The sequence below is a fragment of the Dreissena polymorpha genome, chromosome 15 (assembly GCF_020536995.1).
Source record: "Dreissena polymorpha isolate Duluth1 chromosome 15, UMN_Dpol_1.0, whole genome shotgun sequence".
Lineage (NCBI taxonomy): Eukaryota > Metazoa > Mollusca > Bivalvia > Myida > Dreissenidae > Dreissena > Dreissena polymorpha.
The window spans coordinates 4,265,595-4,280,209 of record NC_068369.1 but is presented as its reverse complement, the minus strand read 5'-3'; the positions used below and the strand labels follow the sequence as shown (position 1 = coordinate 4,280,209).

Here is a 14,615-nt window from a genome sequence, read left to right as displayed (position 1 = left end):
GGACAAAAGGCGATCACAAAAGCTCACTATGAGCACATTGTGCTCAGGTGAGCTAACAAGAGCTGTCAGAGGGGGGGGGTGGGGGTGTTGAGAGGGGGTATAATGTGGGTTGGGGTCATTTATTAGACGATCTTTCAAAAATAAAAAAAGGAAAATAAAAATTGGGGGGTGGGGGTAGGGGGGTGAGAGGGGGATATACTGTGGGGTGTGGTAATTTATTAGATGATGTTTTAAAAAAAAATGTGGGCGGGGGTTGGGGGGGGAAAGGGATTCTAGGAAGGGGCATGGGGTATCGTTTGGGTGGAATCGATTGTGGTATTCATTAAAGTGTTGTTTTGTCATACATTTGTAGTAATAATAAAATGTGATCATAAATAAAGAAGTTATGGCAATTTAAGCAAAATGTTCAATTATCTAAGTGTACAAGGGGCCATAATTATGTCAAAATGCTTGATACAGTGGTCTGCTCTTGTTTATAGGTTGGGATCATGTTGGTTAACAAGTATGCAACATATAAAAGCAATATGTCAAAGGATATAGGAAATATTTGGGGTAGTACGCAAACTATAACATAGATTTATCAATAATATGCATATTCTAAGTATAAAAGGGGCAATCATTATGACAAAATGCTTGATAGAGTTGTCTGCTCTTGTTTATAGGTTGGGGTGATGTTGGTAAACACGTATGCAAAATTTGAAAGCAATATGTCAAGGCACAATAAAAATACTTGGGGTAGTAACATTTGCACGCTAACCCTAACGCAGACGCTAACGCCGGAGTGAGTAGGATAGCTCAACTATATATATTTTATATATAATAGTCGAACTAAAAATGACAAATATACATTAAAATTGGTCATAGTTTTTATTGCAATGCATCATTGATTATAATTTATAAATATAAAAGACCAATATTGACATTATTTTTTTAATAATAATTTGGGAGGAGTATCATCCCTAAACTGAAATCAACAAGCAAATTCGTTGAATTGATTTCCCCCGCAAAATGGCATAGTAATGAAATGACTAAATAATGAATAATTTATCACATTTGTGACCTTTGACCTCAATGTGTGACCATGAACTTAGCCCCTAGGATAATGGGTATTGAATGTGAAGCACCCCCAGATGATTGAGAACAACTTTTGCAAGTTTCATGGCTCTGGCTCATGTGTTAATGGAGATAAAGCTGTAAGCTTATATTAAAAAACATTTTTTCAAGATACAAAGGGCCATAACTCTGTTATTAACAGGTGGTGTACAATGCCATTTTGCGCATTTTTTCAAGATACAAAGAGCCATAACTCCGTTATTAACAGATGGTGTACAATGCCATTTTGCGTGCATCATCCTCTTATCCATATATACTCATACCAAGTTTTAATGAAATCCGCCAAAGCACTTCCAAGATATGGCTCCGGACGGACGGAAAGACGACGCCAAAACAATATTCCTCCACCTATGGCGAGGGATAATATAGATTAACTAACATTAAGAATGCCATGGCATTGTTGATATGTTTTACTCCTAGCAACCGCATGGTCACTTGTTCAATACCCACTGTAGGAGCGTTCTTAAGATCTCCTCAAAGAGATCAAATACTGGTTCTATCAAGGACCACAGCTTGGGAGAAATTTGAAAGCTGCAGGAAATGATTTAACCTTAACAATTGCAAACACTTTCCTCACCCTTCCAGTGTGACATGCTCATCATCCTCATCATCGTCATCATCATCCTCGGAGTCATCAGACCCAGACTCATCATCTTCATCATCCTCATCCTCTTCCTCACTATTGAACTGACCCTGTTGACCCTGTTGGCCAATCCTCGGGGCCGGCTCTGGTTTGCGCATGGAGCCCTTGACCTCCCCAGAGGCTGGAGGGCGAACCTGCTGCTGCTGTTGCTGCTGCTGCAGCTGTTGTTGGGGAGGCTTAAATGGGAAATTAGTTGTTTGTAACCTCCCCTTGTTAATAAAATATGTTGTGTAACCTATTTGAATTGCATCTGTTTCATTGGTGGTTTAAAGCCACACACCTTGAAATGAAATACATGGCAAATTAAATTAAAGTATAAATAAGAAACTTATTTGATCTATGCCAATTAGAATATATCTGATGGTTACAAGGGAGGAATCCGTCTCTTTTGCGCTTTAAAACTTATAAAATAATCGCGTTTGTGGAAATGGACGTATACGTCTAGAAATCCTACTTTCGGTTTTAAATGTGGTACCGTTTGAATTATAATAAATTACATGCTAACTAGGCAATAGATTTAATTTTATCTATTTAGAATATCTGGTGGTTACAAGGTAGAAATCCGTCTTTTTTTTGCGCTTTAAAACATAAAAATAATCGCGTTTGTCGAAATGGACGTATAAGTATAGAAATCCTTCTTTCGGTTTTAAAATTAAACAAGAGGGCCTGAAAGGCCCAAGGTATTCCCCGCAACATATGCTTTGTTTGAGGATGGGTGCAAATTGGACGGATGAACATAATGATAAATGGACGGACGGAGGACAATAACACAAAACTAAGACAAAGGAGGGTCGCCTCTGGCGCAGGAATATATTCATACCAAGTTTCAAAGAAATCCGCCAAAGCGCTTCCAAGATATGGCTCCGGACACAAAAATGCCTATAGTAAAAAGCATTTTTTCAAGATACAAAGGGCCATAAGTCTGTTTTTAACAGATGGTGTACAACGCCATTTGGCGTGCATCATCTTCTTATGCATATATATACTCATACCAAGTTTAAATGAAATCCGCCAAAGCACTTCCAAGATATGGCCCCGGACACAAAAGTGCCTATAGTAAAAAGCATTTTTTACCAAGTTTAAATGAAATCCGCCAAAGAACTTCCAAGATATAGCTCCGGACACAAAAGTGCCGGACGGACGGACAGACAACGCCAAAACAATATCCCTCCGCCTCTGGCGGGGGATAAAAAAATAAAAATGAATTACTTGCTTACTAGGCTATAGATTTAATGACAATTTTGCACACCTTCAAATTGCATCTATATGTATTGATTAACATGTACTTCATTTCAAGATGTGTGGCTTTAAGTAATAAATAATATTCAATAATATGTCAATTCAAATGACTGAAATTTTAATGGCAAAACTAGTAGTGAGTTAACTATAGACGCACTGGTCAAGGAACAATGACAGTGGCAATATACTCAAATAAATATGTCTGCTATTGTAAATACACATTTTCATGAAAAGAACTGGCAAATGAATAGAATTAAGTGTTTCTTATTTAAATTTCATTATATTTCCCAGTTGATATGATGTTGACAATTTTGGTGTAAATGTAAGTGTACATGAATTACTAAATTATTCAAACTATGCCAAATAATGTGCATATAAGGTGCTTTATTAAATCAGTGCGATTCATTATCATCTAATGCTAAACTATTGCATGTTGAATTTTGGGTGAGCACATAAGTAAGTGAAAAACTCCAAGCCTGGTTTGAGATGGCATTGCTCTATTTTCAAAAAAAATGTTTTATATACATATGAACTTCATCAGCAATTGAGTAAATGCTTTTTCTTCTAAATTAATATTTCGTCGACAAAATCCATAACAATCAATTATACATGTACAAGTTTTTCATGTATTGGTCATCTTCAGTTATCAGCCAATAACCAGTAGTATTTATATTATTTATATTATTTTAGAATTATTGTGAATTGTTAACACAACAACAAACTCATTATCGATTGATAATGATGCAAAAACAAGTTCTTCATTTGACAAATTTGGATCATTAAAATACTCGCTAAAACTACAGGGATTAAGTTAGTAAAAAGTGGATATCTGTTTTTGCTCACAGAATTTTGCTCCCTATCACATTTTCACCAGTGCTGGAGTACAATAAAGAAAAAGTACTTAAAGTAAACAAGCATACATGGCTGTTGAATATATTAGATTTGAGGGGTTCTAGTGAAATGTACAAGAGCATGTTATATACTTACAGATAAGTGGTATTATCAGAGTTATAGTTTTTCTAATTAAAATCATTGATAAATAACCATATTTGACTACCGGTATGCAAAGTATTATTCTCTTTTACTCTATGAATATATAAGGAAGTCATTAAAATGGCACAATTTTTTTATCTATAAGTATATAGTAAACTTAATATTACCTGAAATGTGTTGAAAATGAGTAATAACAAGTATTTTTACAAGGTCAGTATAAACAACAAGAACATCAATGTGAAACATATGGTACAGTACTTGCGGTGGTTAAAATTATAAGTAAGTAAAAACCAAAGAATAGTTTTACTTACAATGTTAAGCAAATACAAAGTCAGTTAAAAATAAGCACATATTTTGAACATATCATATTAATATTAACCATGGAAGGAGTAAAATAAATCCCATTGATATTAAATTAGCACTGCAAACAGTGTTAAAGTACACAGTCATTACAGGGACTAGGGTGGTAAACATGCATTTGAAAAGGTTCACACCTGCAACCACCACCAACAAACACAAATACTGCTTAACACTATTAATCTGCATGAGCTCAAGCAAAATACAGAGCTTTTACATGTTTTTACACAAAAACAAAAACATGTCATGTAATAATTAATGATAATGGGACACTTTATCATAATAACACAAAGTTTGACAAAGTTTGATATCTCGTACATGTAGGAGGATCATCACACCTGTGACCTTGACCAAGCTCAATACATTTTACGTCAATTCTGGGCTACATATTAGGTTGTGATTAAACAACTAGAAACTACTCTATGTATGCTGGATTAAGCAATAAAACAAAATACAGTTTGATCGAAAGCTGAGTCGATATTTTGCAACAACATTTTTAAGTGTATTATTGTGTTGACAATAAATGTAGTTCAAACTATAAATGAAATCATAAGAACTATATTTTTTTAATAAACAAAACAATCAGACTTCCAGAATTGCACACACAAAATTCTGGACTTATGCATCCAGCACACGTCATATCTTCTACATTTACAACTATAAAGACTCCTTCTTAAGTTAAAACACAAAACTACCGGTATGTGTTTTTGCTTTAAAAAAAAACAGACTCAATACATGTAGTAAAATATAAACACAAAACAGAGACCGTGTAAGCTAAGCATAAAGGAGTCACATTGCAATTTTTTAAAGGATTTATTTATAGATTATCTATTATTATCTACCGATAATTTTTTGTACCAACTAGAGCTTTATCACAGACGTGACGAATACCCCCACATGCCACATTGACACAGAATAGTCATGCTGAATGATTAAAACGCACTAAGTAATCCCGTGACCTAGTTTTTGACCCGGCATGACCCATATTCAAACTTGACCTTGACATCATCTAGATACAACTTCCGACCAAGTTTGTTGAAGATGGGATGAAAACTACTTGAATTAGAGAGCAGAAACAATGCTCAATGTTTAAAATGCACTAAGTGACCCCGAGACCTAGTTTTTGACCTGGCATGACCCATATTCGAACTTGACCTAGACATCATCAAGATAAAACATCTGACCAAGTTTGGTGAAGATCGGATGAAAACAACTTGAATTAAAGAGCGGACACTTACTACGGACCGACCGACCAACCGACAGATAGACCGACAGACAAGCTCACTCCTATATACCCCCCAAAACTTTGTTTGTGGGGGTATAAAAAACATTCAGGGCCAAATTTTGCATTCTATAGCCAGGTGCTCTACTCATAAGACTGATACATCAAAGAACAAACAAAGCTTTCCTGCTACAATCTCTCAACTTTTAATCAAGGGCACAACTGGAAAATGTCGTTCTCAGTGTAAGAATGTTCTTACAAAAATAATTATAAATCCCCAGACATTGTACTTAGGAGTCACTTACTTTCCAAATGTTACCTAAAAGCAACATGTGTTTTGCCAATTGAACATTTTTCATCGAAGTAACGCGTATTGATCACTCAGCTGCATATGCTTGTATTGTAAACATTACATAATGGAGTTATTTAAGATTCCAATATTTAAGGATGAAACATGGCATACAATTGAACTCCCCTTGTGGGTTGTTTATATAATGTAAATAAGCTCAGTTGAATTATCCGAAGAGGATATTAAATAATTATAACTCTCTGATTATACTCCCGAAACGTCAATTAAAGGAGTATAATCATAATGTAAATAGTCCAAATAAGGTGCTAAAAGAAAGGAAACTATTGTGTAACTTCATTTTCACATCCAATTAATGTATTTTTTTTACATGAAATCAGAGAAGGTAAAATGCAGCATTTCCGCTATGAAAACACTGAATTTTACATTAGCATTGTCAAAATATTTCATCTATATCTATTTGATATGTAACCCTAATTTTGACTTCTCAACCCTTGATTTGTAACATCAGGCAGTAAAAACAAGTGCCCTGGATGACACCACATGGGAATAGCAAACAGGTGCAGAGATCAAGCATTACTGAACCAGGGCCCGTATTCACCAAACAATTCTTAGACTTAAGTCTAAGATTAAAGAATATTCTTTAAGTTGATATATTCAATAATTGCTTCAATTTTGATCCAAACTTTGCATTAAACACCTAAATTGATATCATTTTTCATATAGAACATTTTGTTATTGACATAATCACCAGTGGAGGCCTGTATATATTCAAACACTGAACACATTTTTCTTGGTTCCAAGTCTATTCTTTATTCTTAAGTCTAAACATGGGTTAGTGAATACGGGCCCAGTACAACAGATGTATCAAATGCAATAACACTTTTTATATCTGTTTACATTCTGGATCACAGCTAACCTGTGTGAACTGAGAGAATTACAATGTGCTAAAAATCTGTATATGACCATTCTGACACAATGACATAAGCTGGGTGTGAGTGACATTTTGTTTAGTAACAGATAGATGTGTACCATCCTCTGATCATCTAGGGAATCTTCATCATCATCTTCATCATTGTCATCATCGTCATCATCAATAACATCATTGCCATACATGTCGGCCTCCTGTTGGTGCTGTAGGCGCATTTGTTTGGCATACTGTGGAATTAGAAGGCGTGAGCATTTACCTTGCTAACTATACAGGGCAGCGGAGGGTTGCGGCTTCAAATTTCCAAACTGGAATTGATTCCACAGACTTAACATTTCACAACCGGAACTAAAATAGGACTCTTTACTGACGCAAGAGTTGTATGTTCATTCTCAAGTTTATAGACTTGCCAACTTTCTCACATGTGACATGTGGCAGTGTAGTCAGAAGACTACAGGTAGTTTATTACTTCTAGCCATGCATCCATGCACTTGCCACTAGACCAGTAGCTTCTAGCACAGTGCACAAAAACGTGATATTTTCCTTGCAAACATGTTTTAATTCAAACAAGGGCTGTTTGTAAAACATGCATGCCCCCCATATGGGCTCTCAGTTGTAGTGACAGCCATTTTGTAAATATGTTTTTTGTCACTGTGACCTTGACCTTTGACCTAGTGACCTGAAAATCAATAGGGGTCATCTGCCAGTCATGATCAATGTACCTATGAAGTTTCATGATCCTAGGCATAAGCATTCTTGAGTTATCATCCGGAAACCATTTTACTATTTCGGGTCACCGTGACCTTGACCTTTGACCTAGTGACCTGAAAATCATTAGGGGTCATCTGCGAGTCATGATCAAACTATCTATCAAGTTTCATGATCCTAGGCATAAGCGTTCTTGAGTTATCATCCGGAAACCATTTAACTATTTCGGGTCACCATGACCTTGACCTTTGACCTTGTGACCTGAAAATCAATAGGGGTCATCTGCAAGTCATGATCAATCTACCTATCAAGTTTCATGATCCTAGGCATAAGCGTTCTTGAGTAATCATCCGAAAACCATTTTAATATTTCGGGTCACCGTGACCTTGACCTTTGACCTAGTGACATCAAAATCAATAGGGGTCATCTGCGAGTCATGGTCAATCTACCTATCAAGTTTCATGATTCTAGGCATAAGTGTTCTTGAGTTATCATCCGGAAACCATTTTACTATTTCGGGCTACCGTGACCTTGACCTTTGACCTAGTGACCTGAAAATCAATAGGGGTCATCTGCAAGTCATGATCAATCTACCTATCAAGTTTCATGATCCTAGGCATAAGCGTTCTTAAATTATCATCCAGAAACCATTTTACTATTTCGGTTCACAGTGACCTTGACCTTTGACCTAGTGACCTCAAAATAATTAGGGGTCATCTGCGAGTCATGATCAATGTATCTATGAAGTTTCATGATCCTAGGCCTAAGCGTTCTTCAGTTATCATCCGGAAACCACCTGGTGAACGGACCGACAGACCGACCGACTGACATGTGCAAAGCAATATACCCCCTCTTCTTCGAAGGGGGGCATAATAAAATTGATTAACAGGAAATGCATGACAGGACAACATGATCGATGCCATGCCATTCTAGTTTAAAAAAAACAACAACAAATAAAATGCTGCAAATAGCAGGACAAAGCAAATAAATACATCATGCACGCTGATCTAATGTGATATGATAAGAAATATGAAATGAATATCTGTTAACTTCACATCATCAAATTCTATGCAGTCAAAGAAGCAGAACATGCAATAAGTAAAAGAAAAAAGAACAACAACAGCTATTTTTATTCTGATTTCTTTCAGTCACCTGTTTATAATGACAGTGAGGACAAATGTCATCTCAATGCCTCTAGACAAAGTCAAGTTATTAAGGCAAGTCATATTTTCTATTTTAAGTAACAGTGACCTTGACCATACTGACCCCAAACCCAATCCCAGCTAGGTCTGAATGTTCTATACTTTGACACAAAATTACATCAGAACACCTCAATCCAAACTAAAATAATAAAATTTGTTTTTCTAGATTTAGTAAGAGTAACCTGGTCTCCGAATGCAATCCTACACAAGATTAGCATGAAGGCTACCTAACACTAAGTTTCATAAAAATATCTCATGAAAGGTTACAGAATATTTAAGTACCGTAATTACTCTATGTTTTCGGACACTTAAAAATAATAATAAATTTTCGTGTCCTAAAATTAAGATACGAAAATTGAAGTGTCCGAAAATAGCGTCAATTGTATCAACGACTACCGGTGATAGCACGCGCTTGTAAAAAACCATGCCGTATAGTATAAATTACAGTTATATGTGTTTGCACTGCATTTTAAATAATTTCAAATGCTTAATTTAATTAACAGAAAGTTACTACAAGGTTGAACTTTGACCAACGAGTTAAAAGATGAGCATGTGATGTACCGATACTCGCTAGAATGAACCTGAAATTAACGCAATAATTTGTTCATTTCCGATAGTTGTTGTCTAACACCTTCCATTGTTCGTAACACATGCAATATGGTGCATCACACTTTGAAGCGTTTAGTATTTGTCACAGTTATTTTACTGAGAATGGGTAGTACCATTGCGGAAGATAATTTAACTGTTAATTGGCACTACCCCTGGTAATTGTCATAACGCTAATCCTATCGGGATAAACCATTGTTTAATACCTGTTTACATGGTTATTTACCCAAAAACGCAAATGTAATGGTCCGTTGCCCTCAGGCATGCACTTGCCATGTTTTAAGATGTTTATCTGGTTGTAAAACCCGATGGTCGAAGTGTAAATAGATATCGAAAACAGGACCGAAATTTGGTAAAATAGCGCTGTAAAATATACTGTCGAAAACTTAGAGACATTAATTATGGACAAAAACTCGTGTGTCCGAAAATTAAGAGTCACGAAAAATAATTATTTTTGCTAAAAAGGGGGTGTCCGAAAACTTAGAGTGTCCGAAAACATAGAGCAATTACGGTATACCATAAGTACTATAAATTTTTAGCTGAAATGATTATTTTCGGGACTCTAAAGTTTTGGATAAGAATATAAGTGAAACTGATGGATGCTCCCCGATGATGCGCTTTGTCAATCTATGTGTTAATTGTGTAACCACCGAAAAAATTCTCTTATTAGTCTTGGTGACCTTGACCCCAGTGTGACGGAAGGAAGGAATAAAGAAAGGAAGGACAAACTGGCAATTCCACCAAATTTTTTGAGAGAGCATAAAAATGTATACTATATGGCATAGTATTTTAGAAACATGTGCATTTATTTGTTGTAACAATAATAAATTGACGCTATATACCATGTAAACCCATATCCTATCGTCAATGCAATAGTTTTAGAGCCTATATTTTTATGTTTTAATTTTGGAACGTTTGTTTATTTTAAAAAACACACAAGGATATCCGTAAACCTGATGGATGCTCCCCATGATGCTTTGTTGATATATGGTATAATTGTGTGGAAAAAAAGTGTGACCTTGAGAAAATCCATTATTAGCCTCAGTGACCTTGATCCCAGTGACCTCAAACCTCATCAAAAAGGTAGAGGTCCATACAAGGTACCTACATCCAAAATATATAAGAGATCAATCAAATATTGAATGTGCTATGAGAAACTGTACCAAAGTGCGACCTTGAGAAAATCTATTATTAGCCTCAGTGGCCTTGACCTCAGTGACCTCAAACCTCATCAAAAGGTAGAGGTCCATGCAAGGTACCTACATGCCAAATATGTAAGAGAACGGTAAAATATTGAAGGCGCTATGAGAAACTGTAACAAAATTGTGACAGAAAAATATATTATTAGCCTCAGTGACCTTGACCCCAGTGACCTCAAACCTCATCAAAAGGTAGAGGTCCATGAAAGGTACCTGCCATGAATAAATTAATTACTTTTAAGTGTCTGAAAACTTAAGAGTAATTACCATAAGCAGGAGCATAATTCTACTAAATTGCAGATCAGAGTTATGGGCCTTGATCAGTGACCTCACATGATGATCCCAAAGACATGTGTGAATTTTCTATTGAATATTTGCAGTACATGACATTAGTCACAGTGATAAGTACTTTTTGCAAGCATATTGTATAACAGGACATAATAGTGCAAAATTGCAAGTCAGATATATGGAACTTTGTTAGTGACCTTACACAATGACCCCATATGTTAGAAGTTTCAATGAAATACCTGTACTATAATCATAGATATGGAGATATTGCATGTTTACTTAAACACAGCATTACCCGAACACAGACGCCGAAATATGGGTGAGTAGAAAAGCTCAGACTTTAAGGTGAATAGTCAAGCTAACAACAGAATGTACTAATAACTGATAACTATCAATGAGAATCTTACACTGCAAAACACAAAGAACAAATACAGAGAAAGAATTCAGTGGACTAAAATATACAGTACAGAAGGCTAATGTTGCAACTCCAGTATTCTGGTCAAATTTACAACAAGATCCATTGACACCTTGACACAGGGTGTGTTTCATATTACAGGAATCAACAGTTTAATTAACAGGGTGACACCACATCACACATTTTTTGGGGTTGGAAAGGATGGAATGGAGTGAAACACCAAAGTCAGGTCTGGCAAACAGGGAGAGAAATACATAAGTGAGGTTGGCTTTATTACAAAATATATTTACTTATATTTACTTTCTTTTGAGAAAGGAACCATAATTATTGTTCATTGTTATATTGTCTGAACATTACTAGTAAAATTAGCTACCAAAATCATGTAGCATGTAGTAGGTCAAACAACAACAGTAGTCCCAAGACATTGGGCTCGACTATTCTTCCACTTTGATACACATGTAATATGAAACAAACTTTTTGTCTGTAAACTAATATAATGACTGTTGTCTAAAATAAATTTAAAACCAACAAGAGCTGTGTTCGTGAAATACAATACCCCCTATTGCGCCGCTTTGACGCCATATATTTGACCTTTGACCTTGAAGGATGACCTTGACCTTTCACCACTCAAAACGTGCAGCTCCAAAGTTTTGGGACAGAATGACAGACAGAATGACAGCCAGACAGACAGACCAAAAACAATACCCCCGATCATTCGATCCGGGGGCATAAAAAGGGCATAATTTTGCTAAAACGCACATCAAAGGTTATGGAACTTAAACAAGTGGCCTCACACAGTTACACTGAAAACACCTGCAGTAGAAACCGTGAAATGGAGATGTTGCACCTTTAACTTAACCAGAGTATTACTCAGACGCCTACGACATTTGTGTGAGTAGAGTAGCTCTGACTATTCAGTGGATAGTCAAGCTAACAAGTATAAAATTCTTCATTAAGTTCTGTGAACAGGTTAAAATTTCGACCATTGGATTGCAAATAAAATATTAATCATCTGGTAATCACACCATTACATTCATGACCTTTGAAAATTTTACACAATCATCATGTCTTAATTTTTAATTATGTTTTAACAATCACCCTTCAAAGCCTGAATGTATAATACATATTAACTAGATTTGTAATATAAACCAAGGGAGATAAATTGTCAGGCTATACCTGCTGGTCAGGGGGGTTAATCTTGTCATCATATTCATCATCCGAGTTTTCCGACATTCTTGCTTCTGGCGGCGTAGAACCTCTACTTCTCCCTGGACCTGCCATATATGGACAGAGACAGTATTGAATTGCATAGGACAGAGCTGTGTTAAACTGAATAGGACAGGGCTGTAGTGCACTGCATAGGAAAGAGCTTTATATAACTGCATGGGATAGGGCTGTATAAAGCTGCATAGCACAGAGTTGTATTAAACTGCATTGAACAAAGCTGTATTGAACTTCATAGGACAGAGCTGTATTAAAGTTAATAGGACAGAGCTGTATTGAACTGCATTGAACAAAGCTGTATTGAACTGCATAGGACAGATCGTATTGAACTGCATAGGACAGAGCTGTATTGAGCTGCATAAGACAGAGCTGTATTTAATAGCATAGGACAGTGCTGTATTGAACTGCATAGGACAGAGCTGTATTAAACTGCATGAGACAGAGCTGTATTAAATAGCATAGTACATTGCTGTATTGAACTGCATATGACAAAGCTGTATTAAACTGCATAGTACACAGCTGTAATGAATTGCATATGACTGAGCTGTATTAAACTGCATATGACTGAGCTGTATTGAACTGCATAGGACAGAGTTGTATTGCACTACATAGGACAGAGCTGTATTGAACTGCATATGACAAAGCTGTATTGAACTGCATATGACATATGACAGAGCTGTATTGAACTGCATATGACAAAGCTGTATTGAACTGCATAGGACAGAACTGTATTGAACTGCATATGACTGATCTGTATTTTATAGCATGGGACGACAGAGATGTATTACAGTGCATAGGACACAGCTGTATTGAATTGCATAGACAGAACTGTCTTGAACTGCATATGACAGAGCTGTATTGGACTGCATATGACGGAGCTGTATTGGATTGCATAGGGCAGAGCTGTTTTAAACTGCATGGGGCAAAGCTGTATTACATGTATAATTGATACCTGACAGTAATTATCATAAATCCCCTATATTTTTCAAGGAGGACGAAATATGGTTCCCCCCCCCCCCTCAAATCCGTACATCTGTCAATCTGATTCTGGATCTTGTTATAAGTTATAAGAACTTAAGCTAGATGGTTGAAACTATGTATGTGGAGAGAGTGCCATATGGGGAATATTCACCTTATTTTAGTTCGGTTGATTTGACAAGCTTGTGATTACTGTAGTCAAAGAAATAAGTTAAATCACAAGTCAGGATCTTACCACAACCTAATAAGATTAAAGTACATGTAGGTTGATAAAACATATGGAGGGCCATATAGGGATATGCACATTACTTCATGCTTTACATAAATTGTATATGAAAATGTAAAATGAAATGTACAAAAAATATTACCAAGCATACTGCTCAATAAAAGGAACAAAGAGATGTGTTTGTCAGAAACACAATGCCCCCTATTGCGCCGCTTTGAAGCCATAAATTTGACCTTGAATGATGACCTTGACCTTGAGCCACTCAAAATGTGCAGCTCCATGAAATACACATACATGCCAAATATCAAGTTGCTATTTTCAATATTCAAAAAGTTATGACCAAACTTTAAAGAAGGTTTAAGTTTTAGGAACGAAAAATACAATGATATTTGACCTTTGACCTTGAAGGATGACCTTGACATTGACTTTTCACCACTCAAAATGTGCAGCTCCATGAGATATACATGCATGCCAAATATCAAGTTGCTATCTTCAATATTGCAAAAGTTATGAAAGTTTAACCAAGGTTAAAGTTTTGTGACACACACATACAATGACTGACTGACACAATGACAGACAGACAGGCCAAAAACAATATACCCCCGACCTTTCGATCCGTGGGCATAAATAATGAGTAATATATTTATAATGTATAAAAAACTTAAAATCATGCCATAAATAAATAAGGAAGAAATTAAAGATATAAAAAAACATGCAATTTCTACAGTAATGTGACAAACAACAACCACTACATTAAGTTGTTATAGCAGATAAAGGTCACAAAATCACAAAATGAGACAACTTTCAGGAACATAATTAACAAATAATAATTGTAATAAAATACCAGTTTATCTTTTAAGCTTTTTAAAAAGGACCAATTAAGCCATTGGTAATAATGTCACTATATTACCTTTTAACACTTTGCTACATGTATGTGTTTTTGTTTACTGTGGCCCACAAAATGTGC

At 35.8% G+C, this 14,615-nt stretch overlaps 1 protein-coding gene across 6 annotated transcripts in view; it reads right to left on the bottom strand.

Moving 5' to 3' along the window:
* The window catches only part of LOC127860116 (intraflagellar transport protein 46 homolog), a 53,627-nt gene that overhangs the window by 16,093 nt on the left and 22,919 nt on the right, over window positions 1-14,615 (bottom strand). For 4 of the 6 annotated variants that reach the window (XM_052397942.1, XM_052397944.1, XM_052397943.1 and 1 more), the window contains 3 exons: window positions 12,397-12,494; window positions 6,907-7,032; window positions 1,691-1,932 (listed from right to left, as the gene is read on the bottom strand). In XM_052397942.1, coding sequence (XP_052253902.1) covers window positions 1,691-1,932; window positions 6,907-7,032; window positions 12,397-12,494 — 466 coding nt within the window. The remainder of the gene's footprint in view (window positions 1-1,690; window positions 1,933-6,906; window positions 7,033-12,396; window positions 12,495-14,615) is intronic. The other 2 variants (XM_052397946.1, XM_052397947.1) reach the window with 1 other exon arrangement.